Raw genomic sequence first — 21,552 nt, 5'->3', positions numbered from 1 at the left:
TTATTCTATTTGTTATGAATTTTTTAACTAACATACTTAAATTATAACATATAACTAATGTTTACACAAATAAATTTTTTTATATATATTTACATTCTAATCATATATAAAGTGAATTATATATTATAAAATGATCAAAACTCAAAAATATCAAAAATTTCTAACTCACTCGACCCATCTCGACCCAAACTCGACCCAAACCCTAAACCCTAAACAAAACCCTAAACCAAACCTCTAACATTATCACTCGACCCACTCGTCCCAAAATTGAAATAATTTACCACCCGCGCGACCCAAATTTAAAAATCTACTACACAAATTACAATCTTGTCCACTCGACCCACATCAAAATTAAAAATTCACCACAAACACATTATATATTAATAAAATCAAATCGATTGTCTTTAAATTAAAACAAATTACATATCATTCAATCTTATATTCTACCAAATTCTCTTACAGATGGAAATCTGTTTTTTTTTTCCTTCCACGTCTTCTCTTGATCACATGTGGCATAACCTACAAAACATAGATAAGATTATTATATTATAGACAATAGTATGAATTTAAAAAATATGCTTATTATAAATATGCTATTATATAGACGTATTAAGTGGGTCGAGGTGTGCACATGCACACCTCGACTCACAGGTTGGTGCACATGCTGTGGATGCACACCTCGACCCACAGCTGCACCTCGACCCACAGTAGGTCGAGGCACCTCGACCCACTCGAGACAATAGCCAGAACTATCACTCTCTACTCACACTCCAGACCTAGCACATACGATCATACTCGAATCACATTTCATCCACCTTCTCGACCCACACAATAAACATGTTCCTCGACTGTAAATACTCACACTAACTCCATTCACAAAAATTCTAAAAAAAAATCAGAACTAAACTGAAACAAATCTAGTAATACAGAGCATTCGAGTATATACTTACTTCTCTACAAATCTTCAAATTTTCAAATGATTTTTGATTATTTTGTCGTGAAGAACACAAAATAACGGGAATAAATGAAAACTCAAATCGATGAGGGATATATCAATTAAAAAAATATTTTTAAAAAAAGTAAAATCTAACTCACTAATTAATGACCTAATAAATGAACTCACCTAATTAACATCGGTCAACTCTCTTTTTTCGATTTAAAAAAATCAAAATCTGTTTTATTTAATTAAATTTAAAAGGAGTCGTATATTTTTTATTATCGGCCTCACGGTCCTAAAAGTACGACTCTCCACAGCTCATTGTACGAACAGCACCGTAACAGAACCGCTCGGATTCTATCTGAGTATATCCTTGGCGCATCTTCGTCTTTATTCTTGGATTGTTACGCACTTGCTCTTCAATGGCGCATGGGAGCGTTGCACCGCTCCTGCACAATCGTACCTTGAAGTTCAAGCCTTCTTGCTCTCTGTTCTTCCTCGGAAACCCATGCCACACCTCTATATCTTTGAATTATTCGGCCTTCTTCGATATTTTCGTTGAATCATTGTGTGCCCAGTCACGGGATAAATGCGTCGGTGTGACGTGCGCTTCGACGGTTCCGGTGGATTACGGGCCACATGCGCCGGGCTGAAGGAAATCGTGAGGCTCAAAGCGCTTACGAAAGACATGGTTGGTTGCATGACGTTTGGGGAGAAACTGAAGGTGGTGAACTCGGACTCTAGGGTTGAGTTCTTCAAATCGCGGGGGAATAAATTTTCTGGGGTGGGTTTGAGTAGATTTCAGTTGTATCTGCTGAAATTTGTGGTGGCAGCTGGTCAGGAGCATGTGTTGAGTGAGTTCGGTGGAGAGTGTGAATTGGAGACGAGTTCAGTTAGGAAAGCTCTTTATCCGTTGGCGGAGATGATTGAGAATTGGGATGTGAATGACCGTGGTAAAGGTGAAGAAGGTCTGGAAGAGGAAGAGAGAGTGGCTTTGGAGTCACCGCTGAAGTTGATTGGAGAAGTTGAGCAGTTTTATGACTGCATTGTTGGGTTAGTATTGATAATTGTTAACCTTGTATGTTGCTCTTTTATGCTTAATGTTTATCTGTTGGTTGATATTTGTTGAATGCTCGGCCTTTCTTGAATTTGTGTCTGAAAATGGTCTTGAAGGGCTATAATTTTTTGCAAAGCCAACTGCTAATGTATTCCTGAATGCTGTTTGTGTTTTTAACATGCTAATGTTATTTTTACATGGATTTGTCGTTTTAATTAAGTTTATGGACACCCGGTTACGAATTGATGCTTCTCGGACTTTTAAAAAACACAACTCGTAGTAAAGTATCCCATTCATGTGCTAATATCACCTAAGCACGTGCTTTCAGTTTCCAGATGGCCATTATCTTATTGTAGAGGGGCATGATTTGTTTGCATAGTCGGATGGACATACTGATTAGATCTTTACAAGAATGCAAACTGTTGCCAGTCATTTCTGCATATATGTAAATGTTGCTTCTATCCGATGTTGGTGAAATAGAACTTCAATCACCATTAATGTTACTACTGGAACTAATTTATAATTGATTAGATCCTAAAGCATGATGGTTCTTTTGGCGTGAGACACTTAGCATAATAGGAAGAATCGGTTGCATTTCTCACACTAGAAACGTGAAGAATTATTAATAAACCTTGATGAGGAAACCTATGGGCCATGTGAAATGGAAAGTCTATAGCCATACTGCATATATACTAGTTTATATTTTTTGAATGTATGACGTATGTATATACAGTGCTGTATATAACGTTTTACCAGACGTTAAAACTTAAAAGCTAACTATTCATTCGATATGTATTTGAAGGTTTAATTTGGGGAGGAATGACTCAGTGGAAACTAATTCCTTGGGTTGCTCCATGTATGTGAATGGAAAGCTTTTGACAATGGGGCGAGGCGGGGCGGGTTCAGAGATGGGGATAGTAAGCTCATATCTCCCGAACTACTTCAGAGATTTTAAAAAATACTCGATCCCGAACCCCAACCCGAAAATATAGGGGATCTCATCCTCGTTTCGGATTTTTCCCGCAGGGTCCCACACTCGTGGGGAAAGTTGTCATCCCTAACCCCTTCTATGCCATAGATATATTTGCTTAAAGTACTAAACTAAGAAAACTACATTTCCAACAATTTTATTAAATGGAGATTCATTTTCTTAAATTAATAATTGAAATATCACTATTCTATCTCAGAAAAGAGAAAAAAAAATATCACCACTCTAAATTAATATTCAATGTCATGTATCATCATTATCATTATCCTCTCATTTTTTTAGAATTACTTTTGCTAAGGTTCGAAGCTATTAACAGAAAATTTGAATTCGTTTTCACTATATATTTATATTTTAAGATGTTTCTTATTATCGTTTGAAAAGTAAAATCATGTACACTACTAATGAATAAATTTTAATTAGAATAAATTCTAATTACTTAAGTATAATAATATTTTTCAATTCAATTGATTATTATTAGAAGGTTATCCATACATTAGATTCATATCGTGCCTAACTTCTTCAACTTTTTTTTTTTTTTTGTTAATTAAAAACAATAAAATTTAACATCACAAAATGGTGAGGCATGAGATAATAAATAATAATGAGATAGTAATAAAAATGGATAATCAATTCTTATTAATTATTAATCGAGATGGTCAAATTGCGACTCATGATATAAGAAATATTTTAGAGGTGCCAGATGAGTGATGATAATGTCATATTTATAATGGTCTAATTTATTTTCATATTTTAAAATTTATTATATCATATTAATTTAAATGATATAATTGTCATAACTTAATTGTTTATATAAAATTATCTATTCCTCTATACAAATTCAAAGGCATCACAAAGATAGAAATATAGAATTTTAACATAAAATATAGAAAATTAATTATAGACTATTTTCTCCCTTTCATTTAAATTCTAATTTGTATATATTATTTGCACAACTGGTGATTCACATTACACCAACCACAAAAATTCTTGTGAGACGGTCTCACGGATCAATTTTGTGGGTCGAATCTCTTATTTTGGGTCATCCATGAAAAAACATTACTTTTTATGCTAAGAGTATTACTTTTTGTTGTGAATATCGGTATGATTGACCCGTCTCACAGATAAAAATTCGTGAGACTGTCTCACAAGAGACTTACTCTATACCAACATAACTTCCAATTCAGTTATGGTAACTTTATACTAAGAATTATTTGTAGGAATATCTTGCTCATACTCCTTTTTGACTCATTTGTGTCATTTTTTAAAACAATTTCATAATAATTTTATCCATGTATCATTTGACTCTACTTTTTTCTTCATATAGTAGATGTCGTCATTGATTTATTTTAGAAAAATGAGCTGAAAAAGTATCAATTATGATAACATATGTGAATAAGCTCAAAAAAATTTTTCCAAACTAAGTGTTTATTGATTTTTTTTTTATTTAATGTTTGAATACATTTTTGTCAATATAATTGTTATTATATACTTGTATGTAAATAACTCTACAAATACAAATAAAATGTCATGGCATTATTGTTATGATTGAGTACTGTTTGAGAATATTTAAATATGTGGAGACTTAAATAAAATAGAATATATGAGAGTAATTAAAACAGTTAATCATTCAATTTATTTTATTTATTATCAAAATTAGTGGGAAAAAACTAATGAAAAAATTAATTGATTTTCTACATATTTCTTTCTCATTTTAGCAAATGTACAACAATATTTTTCTAGTATCATATCATCCGATGTATATGGATGAACGATTCATTTGTCCACACTTTTATATGTATTATTATTCAATTTTATTAATTTTTTTATTAATATTATTTAAATTCACAATTAAATTTAGGTTTATAATATTATATTTGTTCATGCATTTAAAAATTAATAGTTTGACAAAATAAATTTAAAATTTTGATTAAATATAATTTTATTTTCAATTCAAATCATTTTATTTAATTTAAAAATAATAATAATTATTTTAATTTTTTTTCATTTGTCAATATTTAATTTAGAATTTATTTGAATGACTCTTCATTCAAAGCATCTAGATACTTTATCATGAGTCCTTCATATACATAAATTTTTCAAGTTTTTTTAAAATCTAATTATATTAAAATTTATTTTTAATAATTCATTGAATGTATTCAAATGATAGCGAAATAGAACAATAAATAACGTAATTAATTTAAATTAGAATTTAAATGAAATTCCAAGAAAATTATTAAAATGGAAAAAATAATTGATATTAATATTTAGTAAATTTAATAGTATGTTTTTTAAAAAGTAGCTCAAACATCTAAGAACATGGAGATGACTTATTTGCTACATATAAATTAAAATATAAATATAATTCAACTTTATTTCTCACGCTTATTTACAAAAATTAGAAAACTATTATTTAATTTCACAATTAAATTTAGGTTTATAAAATATTATATTTATTCATGCGTTTAGAAATTAATAGTTTGATATATATATATATTTATATATATATATATATATTTATTTATTTATTTATTTATTTATAATTTTTTGAAGATTTTTTTAAAATCTAATTAAATTAAAATTTATTCTTAATAATTCATTGAATGTATTCAAATGATAGTGAAATAGCATAATAAATAACATAATTAATTTAAGTTAGAATTTAAATGAAAGTTCAAAAAAAATATTAATATGAAAAAAAATAATTGATATTAACATTAAGTAAATTTAATAGTATGCTTTTTTTAAAATTAGCTCAAACATTTAAGAACATGGAGAAGAAAGTCAAAAATACAAAATTATAACCATAAAATGTGGTTAATAAGTATTAATTATTAATTAATAGACTAAATGTGAAATTACCACATATGTTACCTGATAATAAAAATAAGTAAACATGTAAAGGATAATAATGTCCGTTCACAATGAGAAAACTTTTCCATGATCCATACTTTTATAGGTATATAGATTATTATTATTATTATTAATTCGTTATTACAACGTTACATAACCTTGAGATACATCAAATAGATGTGAAAACCATGTTCTTAAATGGTGTATATATGGAGACAATGGAAAGCAAAATGCAACGCTTTAATGTTCAAAAATAACCTAAGATTGATACTCATTTAAAAAAAAAATTTAGAGTATCATCTTTTTTTTATGATAAATATTGTATGATAGAAATGAAGTATAGAGATAATTAATTAACTAATGTAGTGTGAAAATATATATTTTGTTTTCTGTAAGTGATTAATATGGTGTGATTGTATGTATTGTGTTTGGTCTGATGTTTATTGGAAGAATTAATTTTATTTTTAATAGAAATTTCCATAAATACCCTTAAATAAAATTATTTTCTTATCGAATCGCAAGATTTTCTTATATTGAATTTTAATAAATTATTAAATTTTATACATAAATAGTTTATGGAATAATATAATTGTTGTAAAAAATAATAAGGAATATCTATAATTTTTCAAACTTGAGTTTAGAGTTAGATGGATCAGAGAAGAATTTTATAATTGATGCAAAAATTAAATTATTTTGAAGTTATAGTTTGATGATTTAAAGATGACCTGATTGTTATTTTTCATTTTTTTAATAAAATTAATAAAAGGAATTTAATAAAGTTCCTCAAAAATTGAATTTAACATGACATTTATACGTTATTTAATTTAGTTAAAATGTGTACATAATTTAATTTAGTGTACATTTAATATATAAATAGAATAATAAAATTATTTAAATTCATTATAAAAATAATTAAATACAAATTTGATATATCGGTACATGTAAATTCGTTAAATAATTTTCGAGGAAAAAACTAATTGTTGTGAATGAAATAGTAGTTAATATTTTAAAAAATGTTCATTTCATTGTAAAATTTAAAATTGATGGATTGAAAAGGAGTTGTATTTGGTGCAGAAACAATATTTCCTAACAATGTCATCTCCACGTTACGGAACAAAATATTCCCCAAATCGTTATACCAAAATATTTTCCCAAAACCTTACCCCCAAGAATCCCAAAATAAAACTAAACAACGTGGCGGCTTACAGGATTTTTGTTTAAGATTTTTCTTATTTTTTCCCCTTTAATAACATATCCAAATACTAAAAATATTATATTTTGATTAAAAAAAAAAGTTTCTTTTAAAAAATTGAGTTTATTAAAGTATTTTTTAGCTATGACTTGTGAATTCAGACTGCCCCTGCCCTTAATATATACATAATGCTTATTGCAAAGAATGAATGACCACATAACTTTTAAGAAAACGGTTACCCACAGAATCACTTGATAGAAGAAATTGACAAAAATTATTACCACATACCGCAGTTCAGGTTCTGTCAGCACAGGCAACATATTCTTCATGTGTGCTGACATAAAATGAGCTTAATTTAGTGATCGCAAGTGCCTCTCCGTGAAGAGATGCTCTTGTAGATTTCAGTATGCAAACTTCCACGAAGTTACCAACTTCAGGATTTCGCTTCCCATCATTCTTGATCCTATCCGGTATAGGGATATTACTTGTGGCCTCTGTTGTATCTGGCGCTCTCTTGTTGGTCCCTTCAACTAATACAAGTTGGATGGATCCTGTCTTAGAGTCGTAGTGTTTGACCTGTGCTCTCTCGGAAAGCATCAATAAGTTCGGTTAGCCTCCTCTGCTTAACAGAATCTGGAATATCATCAACATAGTTCCTGTGGGCATGGGTCTTTTCCCTCATGCTGTGAGCAAACGTGTATGCCATGTCATAGACAACACTTCGAACTAAGCTTAGAGTATCTTGGTGATCCTCCTCTGTTTCCCCACAGGAACCTGTAATATCATCAGAAGCAAAGTGAGCAAATGCTTTAGAAGATATAGCAATTGCCGAAAATGGATTTTACTCTTCACTTTGTTTCACATTGCAAAAAAGTAAAAACTAAACTAACACACACGGCTTCATGTATTTCGAGGATGATCTAAATATCTCTACAGCATAATATGGCAGACAATTTGAGGAGAAACAATTCTCTTATTTTTCGTATCTTAAAGTCATAGATTAATACACTTTATATAGATCAAGGAAATAAAATCAAATCCCAATAAAATAATCATCAATGAAAGACGCAAACCACCGTTTATCAGTAATTGTTTTTACTTTGCATGGCCCCCGAACGTCACTGTGAATCATTGTAAATGGTGTAGACCTTTTATAAGGTTGAGACGAAAAAGTAGACCAACGATATTTGGCTAACTCAGAATGTTCACAATGCAAAGTAGAAGTATTTTTATTGACAAACAATCTTTCCAAATAGATCGAGTTCGGATGACCTAACCGACTATGCCATAAAAAATATCATCGACACTCGAGTAGGAAACAGAGTTGAGACACTTGTCTGGATCACGTCTGCCAAGGAAGGATTTGGGAGTAAGAGAGTAAAGGCCACCATCCCATCTAGCATATTGCCAATCATCGTCCCCGAGGCCAAATCCTAAATTTCACAATGAGAAGCCAAAAATATGACTCCACTTAGATCAGCAGTGGGTTTGCTGATTGACACAAGATTACACGATGGGGGCAACATGTAACACATTTGTAAGAGTCGAGGAAGGGAAAATAACAACAGTTGCTTTCCCGGAAATAGATGCGACGAAACCATTAACAATTAACGTTTTGGTTTCTTGCACAAGAACAATTGCGATAATCCTTTCATATGATCTGTGTCTCCCAAATCTAGAATCCAGACACTGTGATTGAATTTGCAATATTTGCACAAGGATAAATACCTGTCTGGGTCAACGAACACGAGGGCTTGGATTTATCAAGTCGAGAATCAAACCATTGGAATAGTTGCTTTAACTGATCCTTTGTGAAGGAGAGGGAATCTGAGGAGGACGAGGGCATTCCAGAATCTTCACCACCTGCTTGAAGTGCTCGACCACCAGTATTCGATCTGTTGTTGCCAACTTTTTTCTTAAGATGAGCTGGTTTCCCATTTATTCTCCATCATGTTTCTATAGCGTTCCATGGTTTTTTGCACTTCTCACACAATAGTCTGCCTACAGAACCCATCTCTTGACTCCGAAGGGCCGAACTTTCAGACTCCATGGTGGGTTCAGAGTGTTTCAGCATCACTTGGCGTCGAGTTTCTTCACACCGGACCTCGGAAAACACGGGTTCAGAGTCTTTCAGCATCACTTCACGTCGGACCTCGAAAAACACCTCCCGAAGGCTGTGCAAAGGTTTTCGCCCAAGTACACGGCCTAGAACCTCATCCAGATCCTTATTTAATCCCGCAAGAAAGACAAACATCCCATGTCGGTCCAGTTTTGCCTTGTATCGAGTCCAATCCTTGTTATTCTCCCACTCATCTACATCGAGGAGGTCAAATTCCTACCATAGAACTACCATCAAATTATCAACTTGTGATAATAAGTTGTGACATGTTTGTTCCCTTGTTGCATCTGCCATACACGAGTATTTAGCTCATACAGTTGAGATTAATTTTCAGAATCGGAGTAAGTTTCTCGAACTGCTTCCCAAACCTCAACATGAATGGTTTACCGATTGAGCAAAATGAACGTGATCGTAATGAAACTTACCGCATATGAAATCACTGCTTATCCCCATATCAGGAATTATGGTTCGTATCTTTTTTACCAGATCAATGTATGCTTCCTGGGCATATCCTCTCTGCATCCTCTCTCCCAGATTGTACAGGTAAATATATGCTTTTGAAGATATTTATCTGTCTCGCATAACATGCAACAACTAATCAGGGATATCTTTGGGGTGGGGGGAAGTGAACCTGAATCGCATCTCTGGAAATTCTGATCAGCAAAGCGCAAACCCATATTCTCGACTTTGCATGTGCTAGCAAATCCATCACTATACTTCCAGTTGATCCCAGATTCAACCTCTTCGACAGCAGATGTGTCATTATAACTATTCACATTTTGCCCAAGAGTGTACTTCTTTTACACCTTTCTTCCGAAGCTCTACCACCTCTCTAACAATGGACTCCACAGGGCGCGATCATTCAAAATGAGCACATATTATTGCAACCCCTCATTATAGAGACAAAAGCACTTATTGCTTTCTTTGATATACTCACAGGATTGATATCATCATAAGTTTCTTCTAGCGAAAGAAGAGTGTTTATTCCTTTCTGGTCTGAGTCCACCTCCTCTAACAGAAGTCCCGATAAGCATCAGGCCCGCAGACAACATCAACAGTCTTATCTGCATCCAATGTTTTATCCTTCAACCTTTCAGCCATACATCCTAGCACAACCACCTTTGGAGGATGCAGGGACGCTGACCTCCCAGTGGCAACATTACTCTTCCATTGTCTTTTAAGAAACCAAAAGTAATTAAGTCTCTGCCACACCTTTTGTTCTGCATTATCCCTGATGCGCAAGTATTTATAAATATTATCTCTGCACTCTCAGGGACTTCCACAATTTTACCGTATCCAGCATTATAAGACAATTTCCATGTCATTGACACTCATTTGGCATCCATAAGTTTCATGGTATGTGTGTTCTCTTTGAAGAACATCAGAGAGTTTCAGAGCTCTAGGGTATTGATGAAAGAAAAAAAACCAGAGATGACACTTAGGATGCTGCACCACCGCCTTAAGTTTCTGCAGTGGCAACCAAAAAAAGTTTGTGCTTTTTAGATTTATGTGTTGTGTTAATCATCTAGCCTTCATTTAGTATTTCCAAAAAGATCAAAGAAAATGTATTGGTAACCCAGCAACAGGTTTGAAATCATCATTAGATAGTGATGCTCTAATTCAAAATTGAAGTGGTGTTTTTACCGTGCAAGGTTCCAGTGTCCGGATTGTCTTGCAGTTAATTAACCATATCTATATGTTGGTTCGATGTTTGGTGTCACAATTTTTTTTACCCTCATAAGCATCTTATCGTACGAGATGAGCAATACGAAGTTGCAGTACATGGTGTATAGTAAATAGTATTTACTATCAAAGGAGATGAGCAATATAATAATACTGGTTCATAGTGGAATTGTAATTATTGCTTGTATATGATGAGTAGCACAAAGGACCAATCTCCAGTGGATAGTGTTGTCTTTTTCATTATTGAGCAGCAAGGAGTACTGGTTAACATTTTTAAGCTAATACGTCAAAAAAATATTATGTGGTGAATTTCAATATTCTTGGGCAAATGGCGTAGAAGTGTAATGTAGGATCTTGTGGACCTGTTCTCAGACTAGAGAAATAGAGAATGAACGAATCACATGTCATCATTCTTCTGTATGGTGGTGAAAGATGTGGAGAAACATGTGAGAATTTAAAAAAAAAAAAAGAGGAAATAAAATGAAGTAAAACCTGGAGTGTGAAGACTCAAATAGACAAAATAAGAAGGTCGTAAGAAAAAAACAAGACAAATATCAAATAGATTAATAAGTTCAAGTTAGATGATGAAATAGAAACATGAAAATCAGATATTTAATCGAACAGAGAAGTGGGAAAATAAAAAAAATGAAAAATATATTGAATGATTCAAAAATCAAACAAAGAAAATATTGGAGAAATTAAATTATTACTTGAAGGGATAGGTAAACTGTGAAATAATAGTAGATTATTGAATAATTTGTGAAAAAATTATGTATCTAAGTTGATTTGCAAATTTACGACAAATATTCATAGTACACTCAAGTACGTGCTTTGCTACCTAGTATATATATGTTTAAAGACTTTGACACCATGTTTATTTAAATTTCTTCAGCAGAAGAGCTAAAGTACAAATTCAAGAAACTAGTCCTTCAAACCTGTGTACGTTTTGATTTGGCAAGTGTTGTACAAAGAATTGCTGAGGATATTATTTGATATGTATTATGCTCTATTAAAATCAACGCCGTTTTCAATAATGTACAAATTGCCCTAAACATGTTATTGGGTGTCATCCAACAGGGTTTGTAATCTGAGTGCAGTGTCTGTTCAGGATTCTAAGCAGAGCATCGGCCTTTCGTCTAGCTTTTAGTGACCCTTCAGCAGCCAAGGTTTGAAGAGAGGGAATGCTGTTCGGGTTTATTAATAGTCTCCGAGCGACATCTTCTCCTCCATCCTTACAGAGCCCCAGGAGTAATGTTATCGAGTTCTCCTTTCCATTTGAAGATCCGAATCTCATAAGATCGATAAGTAAAGGCACCAACACCCTGCTCTTCCTTATCTCTTCAAGTCCTTCAGTGCAACCCAAAAGAAGGGCGAGCACTGCTAAGACGTCATCTGTGATTCCTGCTTTATCATCTATCAATAGGTTTATCAGCAATGGAACTGCTCCTGCCAGTATAACCTTTGCTCTGTTGACATTAAAAAGTGCAAGATTGAACAGTGCTGTTGCTGCATCCCTTTTACCGGATGTAGTTCCTTCTCCCAGGAGCCCCACCAGAGCTGGAATTGCTCTTGGATGAGAACCAATAGTTATCTTGTGTTCATCTATTATAGTCAGGCTGAAGATTGTTGCTGCTGCGTTTTCTTTTGCCTCCATTGTTTTCCCTGAGTATAGGACGTCTACTATGTTATCGATTGAACCAGCTGCCATGATCAATATCTTGTTGTTCTCGTATATGGAAAGGTTAAGTAAGGCTGTAATGGCATTTTCCTGGATTCTGGAGTCCTGAGACCCGAGCAACGTCACCAGAAATGGAATGGATCCAGCCTCAGCAATGATTCGTCGATTATCCATTCCAGTTTTTGCTAGTAATCGAATCTCATAAGCGGCCTGCCTTTGGATGTCTGCTGATCCTGTCGCTAATTTCCCTACTAAAAATTCGGCTGTCATTTTAACTGCATCTACCGCAGCTTTAGTTGTCGAAATGTGGTCAATGGCTGCCTCACTTGATCTTCTCTTGTTACTGGTTTGATCTGTATTTGAAGAGGAAGTAGTAGATTTCTGAGGGATGTTGTTTTCCAGGCACCATTGGTGTATCAAACTTTTTAACGAGTAATTTGGTATGAGTGCCATGTGGATCAACCTTTGCCCACTTTTCGGGCATGTATGATGCCCTGAATTTATCCATTGGGCTATTGAATTCCGATCATAAGTATGCCCTGATGCTACAGTGACAGGATCATTCATCAACTCGAGTGAAATCGGGCAACGGTATTCATCAGGTATGCTGAACAACATGGATTGAGAATATGATAGATCATTTTGATTATTCGATGGCATTTTCCGCTTTTTTACATCCTCTGGAGTCTTCGGATGTTCATCCTCATTGAAAATCGCAATTTTTGTGATGGAAAGCAAAGCAATAATGTTGTTCATATTGGAAACTACGATCAGCCCGCCTGTGCCTGCTTGCTTCTCAGCTTCTGCAATTAGTTTGGAAATCTCGTCTTTATATTCCAAAGGACTTCTCAGACCAACGCTGCTCAGAATTTCACCTGTTCTTCTGAAGTCAACAAATCCTTTGTCCTTTCTATTTCTTTCTTTGTAGGTGATGACCAGTTGAAGAAGCTCATCTCTTCTTTGAATCTCCCCAGGGTCGACGAATAATTGAACCCGTTTTGCTTGTTTGTGAAGAAGTTCAACTTGCTCTCTGGTATCCGATGTCAAGTTAAGCAAGCTAAGAGGTAATATATCGAGGGCACTTCCCATGTCTCTTACCAAAGCATAAAACTGATTCGAGATGCGTTCCGTTTGCATGAGATTCCACATAACACTACCTTCCCTGCAACTTTCCATCAAAACTTTCACTCTTTGAAAGACATAATTAAGCTCCGCAAGGCACAAGATAGAAGATGGCGGAAGTGGCCTATCGATTTCTTGAATCTCTTCAAAAAGTGAAGAAAGCAGCCTGATCCTTCTGACCATTGTTGTTATGTTTTTCATCTGCACGAAAGGGATAGTATCGATCAATGCAACTTCATTGGAAACGCAAATCAAAGACTCCAGCAATTCGCCTGCTGGTAGAAACCCCGTGGAAACCATCGTACGAGGAGTGATATCAACCATGGCTTCGCACGGATCCATATTTTTCTTTTGTCATATATTTACTTGGACAATTCTTGCACAGTTGGCTGATCAAGATTAAAATAATAATCGAATGGATTGTTGACCCTTTCTCTTTTTGTACAGTTGTGTAAATGACAAGAAGACGGCTCCTGGAAAGCGACATTCGAAGTCTTGAACTGCTGCCATTTGGACGTACCGGCCTGCCGGGTTAGTCATATTCCCTTACAAGATCTAGCCACTCTTTGGTCATACATGAAATATTGTGTGTTGACTTTGTGGTATGTAAGAATTATTATTATTATTATTATTATTATTATTTAGTATTATTATTATTATTATTATTATTTATTGATATCCCTATGTCCTCTTATACCAACTCTCGGCATGTTTCTTGCTTTCCATTATTTGGAAATCCTAGCTTTATTCATTGGATTTTTTTATATGAAGTTAGTTATAATTGAGTCTCAAAATCGAGATATCGTATCAAATTTAAGATTTTGGTTCTAGATGAACTACAAATCAATGGTTACATTAAACTTGCTTTTAATTTAGTCGTTAACTTTACTTTAGGAAATCATGTCGATTCTGTTGGAACAAGTTAATTGTTATAATGCACTCAATTATAAGGTAAAAACTTGGTATCACGGGTCGTATTTTGTGAGGTAGATCTCTTATTTGGGTCATCCATAAAAAAATATTACTTTTTATGTTAAAAGTATTACTTTTTATTGTGAATATCGGTAGGGTTGATCCGTCTCATAGATAAAGATTCGTGAGACCGTCTCACAAGAGATCTACAGTAATTATAATGGTAAGCCCTTGAATTTTTTTATAAAAGCAATTATTTTCATATCATCTAACGTCATCGTCGATTATACCATGAAACAATCAATTACGACTAATTACAACCTACTAACTACTAGAATATAAAACCACGTCATACATGACCACCTTGCAATTTGCCTTCGGTTTGGCATTTCTTTCTTACTGGGAATATCTTAATGTTCATAAATTTTATTTTCATGTAAAAAAAACATGTCATGCAATTAAATTTCGAGTACGTGATGGTAAAGACAACGTGAGAATTATCCAATTTTCTATGATCGAATTTATGTCTCTTGACAACCCGAGCCTCCTTTTTTACTTCTCCGGTGTTTTATCTAAAACATCAAAACAAGTTTCATAGTTTTTGGTAAAACAGCAAAGTGTCAACTCAATTAGTTCGAAAAATAATATTCAACATCTTTGAATCATTCCGCATTTGACTTAAGTTGATATGACCATGATCAAACCCTAATGGGCTGTATGGCTGGTTTATAGCATTATAAATATTGTATAATTTGTGACTCTGCTTTTGTACATTACATTGGGTGTTAGATTAGTATCTAATGGGCCATTGATTTTGGGGTTTGGATGCTAATTAAACATTGTCACGAATAAATTTGAGAATAAATTTGCTTTATTGATAAATTAGTTGCATATCTAATTAAATTTTTCGACTTTACTTTTGATCAATATCTTCAAAAAAATAACTCTTAATAATATTGCATGATTTGTTGCATTTCTTGACTATGCTTATACCTTGGTCGACTAAGTCAAATATAAATTGTTTTTTTTTTAAAAAAATAGTCAAATATAAATTTGGTAACAATATTTCATAGCTACATTTATTGACCATGACTCAATTTGAATCTTATAAGGCCTTAATATAAATAAATAAATAAAACGGCTACATTGGTTTTTTTTTTTTTAATATATATATATATAGAAAAACACCGTCGGAAGCAGTGGAGTTAGGCAGACTCTTACCTATATATATACAACAAAATATCAGCACAAATAAACCTAACGGATAGATATTAGACCAAAACCTTCGCAAAAGTTATACAATCATCACATCATAACAAAATACAGACAAACTATAACAGAGAGCCCGAAAATCCACCAAAAAATACATTAAGTCCAACAGGACACCCCAGAATAAGTCAACAAAAGCAAAATAGGAAAACAGCTACATTGGTTGACTATGAATCAATTTAAACCCTATTCAATTATAAGCCTCTTTTTAATTTTTTTTAAAAAAAAACAAAAACAAAAAGTGTCATTGTAATCTTATCGTTTTGAACAGTGTCTTATCTTAAAGTAAATAAGTGTGTGAAACAGTGAAAGGAATTAAGCCTATCAAATTGGTAGATTTATGAGAAAAGTGAAATTATGTAAATAAGATTTTGGTTTTAATCTGGTAAGAAAAAAATTCTATTATTCAATATCAATGAACTGTATGGTATAGCTATTTATTAGAGAAAATGTTGAATAAGTAAACTATTGAGCTAAAATTATCTTAAATATCTGACACTGAAACAAAATCGAGTCCAATTTGAAGAAAAACTCAAGGCTTTGAATTCGTCTCTAATAATTTAAATTTTTTGCTTGAACTAAAGTTCGACTTGAAAGATTTGAATGCTAGCTACTAATTAGAACTATTATTAAAAAAATAAATATTTGAATACATTTATTTTGTATATTATTATATTATATTTATAAAAAATTTAAAATTCGCGAGCGGCTCGCAAACTGTTGAATAAAATAATTTTAACTTTAATATGTCTCGAAAAAAAAAAATTCGATTATCATTAAAATTGAAACATCTATGGTGATTACGTTATTAACATATATATTTCAATTATATATTATGGGAGGCAAAAAATTTAATATTGTTTTAACGTATACGGTGACTACGATATATGATATCGATGTATATTTACAATTATGGATTATCGGGTCCCTCTTCAAGGTGTCTCGACGATAATGTTTTTTCCAGATAATATGACCAAAATTTTCAAATCCTTTTAATTTACATTATTTTAATAAATATTATGGGTTATGTGTAGGGGTGTCAATCGGGTCGGGTGGGTCGGGTTTCGGGTCAACTCGCAAAATCTTTTTACTTTTTTTTTTCAACCCGAAGCAACCCGAAAACCCCCAACCCGAACCCGTCTAATCGAACTCAACCCGCCTAACCCGAATTTTATTTATTTTTTTAAAAAAAATTAATGAAAAAAATTTGAAAAAATTAAAAATAATAATAATATTTTAATTTAAACACATAGTAACAAAATTTCCGATTTAAATTTGAAAGTTTAATTGTAGAAAATTAAAGTATATTTACTAAATCAAATAAACAATTGTTAAAAATATACAAAATAAATATTAAATTATGAAAATTTATCATATAAATATACAATAAATTTTGTTCAAACATACAATATATAAAAATATAGGTAATATTTTCAAAAAAAAAGTTTTCGGGTCAACCCGACTCAACTCGAAACCCGTCTAACCTGGCATTAACCCGAACCCACCCAACCCGAACCCAAAAAACACCAACCCGAACCTGATTTTTTTCGTGTTGGGTCGTATCGGGTTGACGGGTCGTGTTGCATTTTGATACCCCTAGTTATGTGGCCTCTCTTTAAGGCAGGGACTCCTACTTTTTTTTAGGAATGCAAAAAAAATTTATATAAAAGACTTACATCCACTCGTCAATAGATATCAAATCTCGATTAGATATTTTTTGAATTCACCTCAATATAGAGATCTATCTTTAAATAACTTGTCAAAAACAAATCATTCAATCCAAAAACAACTCATAATTCTTGATATCACAAGTAAGACACCATTTAATTTTGAAACATTTGCTTGGAGATTTGGTGATGTAAAAAGCAAGTGCGGCTGATGAAGATTGTACGTAGCAAGAAAACAAAAGGGATTGAATCAAAATGGCTTGAAGTCTTGGTGTGGGGTCCCAATCCGATTATGGTTGCGACTCATGGGAATCATTTATTTGTGGATTTTAGAGATTGATAGATTGATAGATACGACCATCGATCTACTACTTACTACCCACCCAACACATATTAGCCTTCAAGTTTTTCCCACTCCTCTCATTTCACCAATTTGGCATCCAAAGTGCATCCAACAAGCCAAGATGCATGTGACCATTGTGTTGTATTCTTTGGAATACCTATTTCAAATTATTATAATCATCTCAAATCTGCATACCCACTTTTTTTTAAAAAAATATTTGTGGGAAAAAAAACTATCTTTTAGTTTTAGGACGGAGAGAGTATTATTTTTTTTAAAAAAAAAAATTGATCATGTGTGATATATTGCTTGCTACGGATAATTTTAGGCACATTGACATGATCACCTCCGATAGTCTATTAATGGATAGTCAATATCCATTAAAATGGGGAAGTGAGAAGAACAAATGTTATTTATAATTGGAAGAATTTGTCTGTTAATGCCTTATGACTGAGGAGTCGATAAAATATTATACCTCAAGTTCAAGATAACATGAGTGTAACTAGCCATCAACTCGCAGTCATTCCCCATTTTCGAAAATGATCGACTCAAGTTACTCTATGAATCTATTATAATTTTTTATACAGTGTGACTATGATATTGTAATCACATATCTTTCAAACTGTGATGTTCTTTTCACTGCCAGTGGTATTATTACATAGAGAAGTCGATCAATTGTGATGCTATTTTAACATTGTTTAATCCGAACGAAGGGATATTTCATGACCTGAATATCATAATAATGAGGTTGACATCTTTTAATTTGTATTAAACCCACAATATTTTTGGATATTATTTTCAAAAGATATATATTTTTAAATTTTAAAGTTATATCATTAATTAAGACATGAGTTTTTTCTTTCCTGCCATCCTTGAACTACTAGATATCACATCAGTCACGCTCTAGACTTGGAGATCAAAGGCAACCAACCAATTCCAAATACAATATATACTCTTCAATCTTGCCTATTAAAAGATATATAAGGATCGACATTCCCTAAAATTCGTAAAATTATTGTTTCTTGAAAATGGCGAATTGCTATTGGTCTGAAGAATACTCGAGATGGCTTCCTCTTGCTGAGGCCGCGGCCCTGCAGTATCACTGTTACCCTTCTGCCGAAGGAGGGATGCCACCGTCGGAGGATGCGGCGGAGGACAGGGCCGCCAGTGCATCAAGGAGTCACAGTGAAGCGGAGAAGAGGCGTAGAGATAGAATCAATGCGCAGTTTTCAACTCTTAGAAAACTGATCCCAAAGTCTGAAAAGGTACTGCATTCTCCCACTCATCATCTACTCATTCACACAACTTGGTCAAAAGATAGATAAACTCGAGAATTTTTATTCATATATTATATATAATTTGAAGAGAAACTATATAATTTTTTTTCAAATAAAAAAATATATACTTTTATGTTTCTTGTTGTCAAATTACTTCAAAACCAACTCTAATCATTAACAAAATTGTGTGGTAGTGGTAGATACATGTCCATTTAAGCACCACCTTCAACTTAGCACTATTGAGCATCCAAGGGAGCAATCATGTTCTCTAATTATTATTTTTTTAAAAATAAAAATAAAAAAAGAAACTTCAAAAATGTAAATAAATTCTTTTGTTTTTAAAATTTATTGTATCATATGTAGGCTGTAGCATGTGTATAAATGGTATAGAAGGTCAAGTTGTTCCACTTATCTAAAATTCCATGCATATATCTTAACATATGATACACACACTTGCATTCTCACAAGTACTTAAATCATTATTGATTAATTGTTAAGTTTGGAAATCAGTCTCAATTCATTTATCGAAATATATACTAGCAATCGAGCATATGTATTTTCATGTGTGTATAATTCGATTAGATAGATATACATTATGAATATCGATACAGTAAACAAATAATGTTACCCGAAATGAGTTGATTCGAGTAATTGGTAAAGTTGTTCTTTTAATAAAATATGAAGAAAAAAATAAATATCTTAATTTTCATATTATTCTTTTATTAAAAGGTAAAGAGGGTAGAGAGACAGTGTTATATATTTTCCATGTGATTCCAATGCAGAAATTTCACATAAAAACAAATATTTATTGATTGTATGTAGTTAATGGTAGCCAGCATTAATAGTTCTTTGGATTCTACTAAATATAATCTCTAGCATGGCCCATTCTATTATTATTATTATTATTATCAACAACTACATGTCTTTTTGTCTTTTAAAGGGTTATGGGCAATGAAAGAAATTTATTTTTGAGCTACAAACACAATGCAAGAGAAGACTAGGTCTTTCAAATAATAAATTTTTTTTTCCAATGATCAATTTTGTAAATAAGTTTCCTATAACTAAAGCAGTCATAAGCATTAAATAAAAACTAATTCACAAATACAATTTATATGGAAAATCAACCTCTTATTAAAATTTATAACTTTACATTTTTGTGATTTAACTTTCTCATTTAACAAAATATCGTAGAATATATAGTAATAATATCCGTTGTCACCCCTTTACATTATATCTTTTTAGTTGAGCTTGCGGTCAGTTCAGGAAGCGGGAAAATTGTAATTTTCGTTCTTTATGTTTGTCTCTTTGCAATTTTATATTTTGTCTTTATCTAATTGAGTTTTAATGTGTATTTTTCAACTTTGGCAATTTTAGTTTGTTTCTATTATAGTGTTGATGTGACGGTGCATACATGAGTGCGTTTGGTCATCACTACATCAATTACACAGCAGCATCATGTTGAAAAAATTAAAGGACTGAAATTTGGAGAGAACAATAAGCGAAGATAGTATAATAAGACTAAAACTTAACAACATATATCGAAAACCAAAATCGCAAAAATAAAAAATAAAATTGAATGGCCGAAATTGTAGTTATTCTTCGCGATATTCGTATTTAGACTCCTATTTATATCTTTTTAATCTTCAGTTTGAGTTTGGGATTATTTTTGAAAATATGATGTAGGGTTCCCGTATTAGTTTGCATGATATGCTTCTCTTATTAATAGTATAGTAGAAAGATAAATAGTATAAGTTGATGAATTTGCAGATGGACAAGGCAGCTCTACTAGGGCATGTTGTGGAACATGTGAAAGAACTCAAAAAAGAAGTGAAAGAAGTATGCAAACACTCAACAATCCCATCTGAAATCGATGAAGTTACTATAGATTTCTTAGATAAAGAAGGAATTAGGACGCAAGATCAAGAGAATGTGTATTTGAAAGCATCTGTGTGCTGCGACGACCGACCGGAGTTGTTTTCCGAGCTAAGCATGGGGCTAAAAAGTCTAGGACTTGCAATTGTTCAAGTTGAGCTAACCAGTTTAGGGGGCAGAATTAAGGCAAATTTTGTTCTTTGTGCAGAAGGTACTTGTAGTGAGGAATATATGAGTTCGCTTCTGAAGTCGCTCAAATTAGTTTTGAGTCGTGTCGTTATTTCTCCCGCGTCGACGAGTTATGGTGCACGGAGCAAGAGGCAGAGGTTCTTTTGGTCTCACTAGTATGAGATACCCTAGGGGAGCTTGTTGGAGATATATAGATGCTATTACTACTTGAGAATGGGGGCAAGGGCTCGATCAAGATATTTTACCATCACTTGATTCCCTTCTTTCTCGATTTTTTTTTTCTTTCTTGATATCTTGGGCTTTTAGAGAGCATGGATTTCTTTTAATTGGGGTTTGTTGGATCTAAGTGAATTAAATTTATATTTGAGTTCGATGAATACACATAAACAATATATATTTG

The 21,552-nt window shown here is 32.6% G+C and overlaps 3 protein-coding genes and 1 pseudogene across 3 annotated transcripts; 2 read left to right on the top strand and 2 right to left on the bottom strand.

Annotated features, from left to right (window-relative positions):
* Nucleotides 1-1,222: 1,222 nt before the first annotated feature.
* On the top strand, nucleotides 1,223-14,291 carry LOC142538672 (UTP--glucose-1-phosphate uridylyltransferase 3, chloroplastic-like). The gene is made up of 2 exons (XM_075643978.1): nucleotides 1,223-1,990; nucleotides 14,074-14,291. Exons 1-2 carry the CDS (start codon nucleotides 1,527-1,529, stop codon nucleotides 14,123-14,125), a joined length of 516 nt encoding a protein of 171 aa, XP_075500093.1. The 5' UTR covers nucleotides 1,223-1,526; the 3' UTR covers nucleotides 14,126-14,291.
* Nucleotides 7,304-10,661, bottom strand: LOC142520753 (CDK5RAP1-like protein pseudogene; annotated as a pseudogene).
* On the bottom strand, nucleotides 11,893-14,076 carry LOC142538664 (U-box domain-containing protein 1-like). Its single transcript, XM_075643971.1, has one exon. It carries the CDS (start codon nucleotides 13,966-13,968, stop codon nucleotides 11,893-11,895), a length of 2,076 nt encoding a protein of 691 aa, XP_075500086.1. The 5' UTR covers nucleotides 13,969-14,076.
* Nucleotides 14,292-18,641: 4,350 nt separating the features above from the next.
* On the top strand, nucleotides 18,642-21,552 carry LOC142517431 (transcription factor bHLH51-like). Its single transcript, XM_075619919.1, has 2 exons — nucleotides 18,642-19,079; nucleotides 20,859-21,552. Exons 1-2 carry the CDS (start codon nucleotides 18,843-18,845, stop codon nucleotides 21,306-21,308), a joined length of 687 nt encoding a protein of 228 aa, XP_075476034.1. The 5' UTR covers nucleotides 18,642-18,842; the 3' UTR covers nucleotides 21,309-21,552.

Source organism: Primulina tabacum, chromosome 1, assembly GCF_025594145.1.
Source record: "Primulina tabacum isolate GXHZ01 chromosome 1, ASM2559414v2, whole genome shotgun sequence".
Classification (NCBI taxonomy): domain Eukaryota; kingdom Viridiplantae; phylum Streptophyta; class Magnoliopsida; order Lamiales; family Gesneriaceae; genus Primulina; species Primulina tabacum.
The sequence above is the reverse complement of the archived record's forward strand: the minus strand, read 5'-3'. Positions and strand labels throughout refer to the sequence as shown.

Coding starts and splice junctions, on each gene's coding strand:
- LOC142517431 (XM_075619919.1), top strand. CDS start 18,843: ATGGCGAATTGCTATTGGTCTGAAGAATACTCGAGATGGCTTCCTCTT. Junction 19,080..20,858: donor TGATCCCAAAGTCTGAAAAG/GTACTGCATTCT, acceptor ATGAATTTGCAG/ATGGACAAGGCAGCTCTACT.
- LOC142538664 (XM_075643971.1), bottom strand. CDS start 13,968: ATGGATCCGTGCGAAGCCATGGTTGATATCACTCCTCGTACGATGGTT.
- LOC142538672 (XM_075643978.1), top strand. CDS start 1,527: ATGCGTCGGTGTGACGTGCGCTTCGACGGTTCCGGTGGATTACGGGCC. Junction 1,991..14,073: donor TTTTATGACTGCATTGTTGG/GTTAGTATTGAT, acceptor CTTTTTGTACAG/TTGTGTAAATGACAAGAAGA.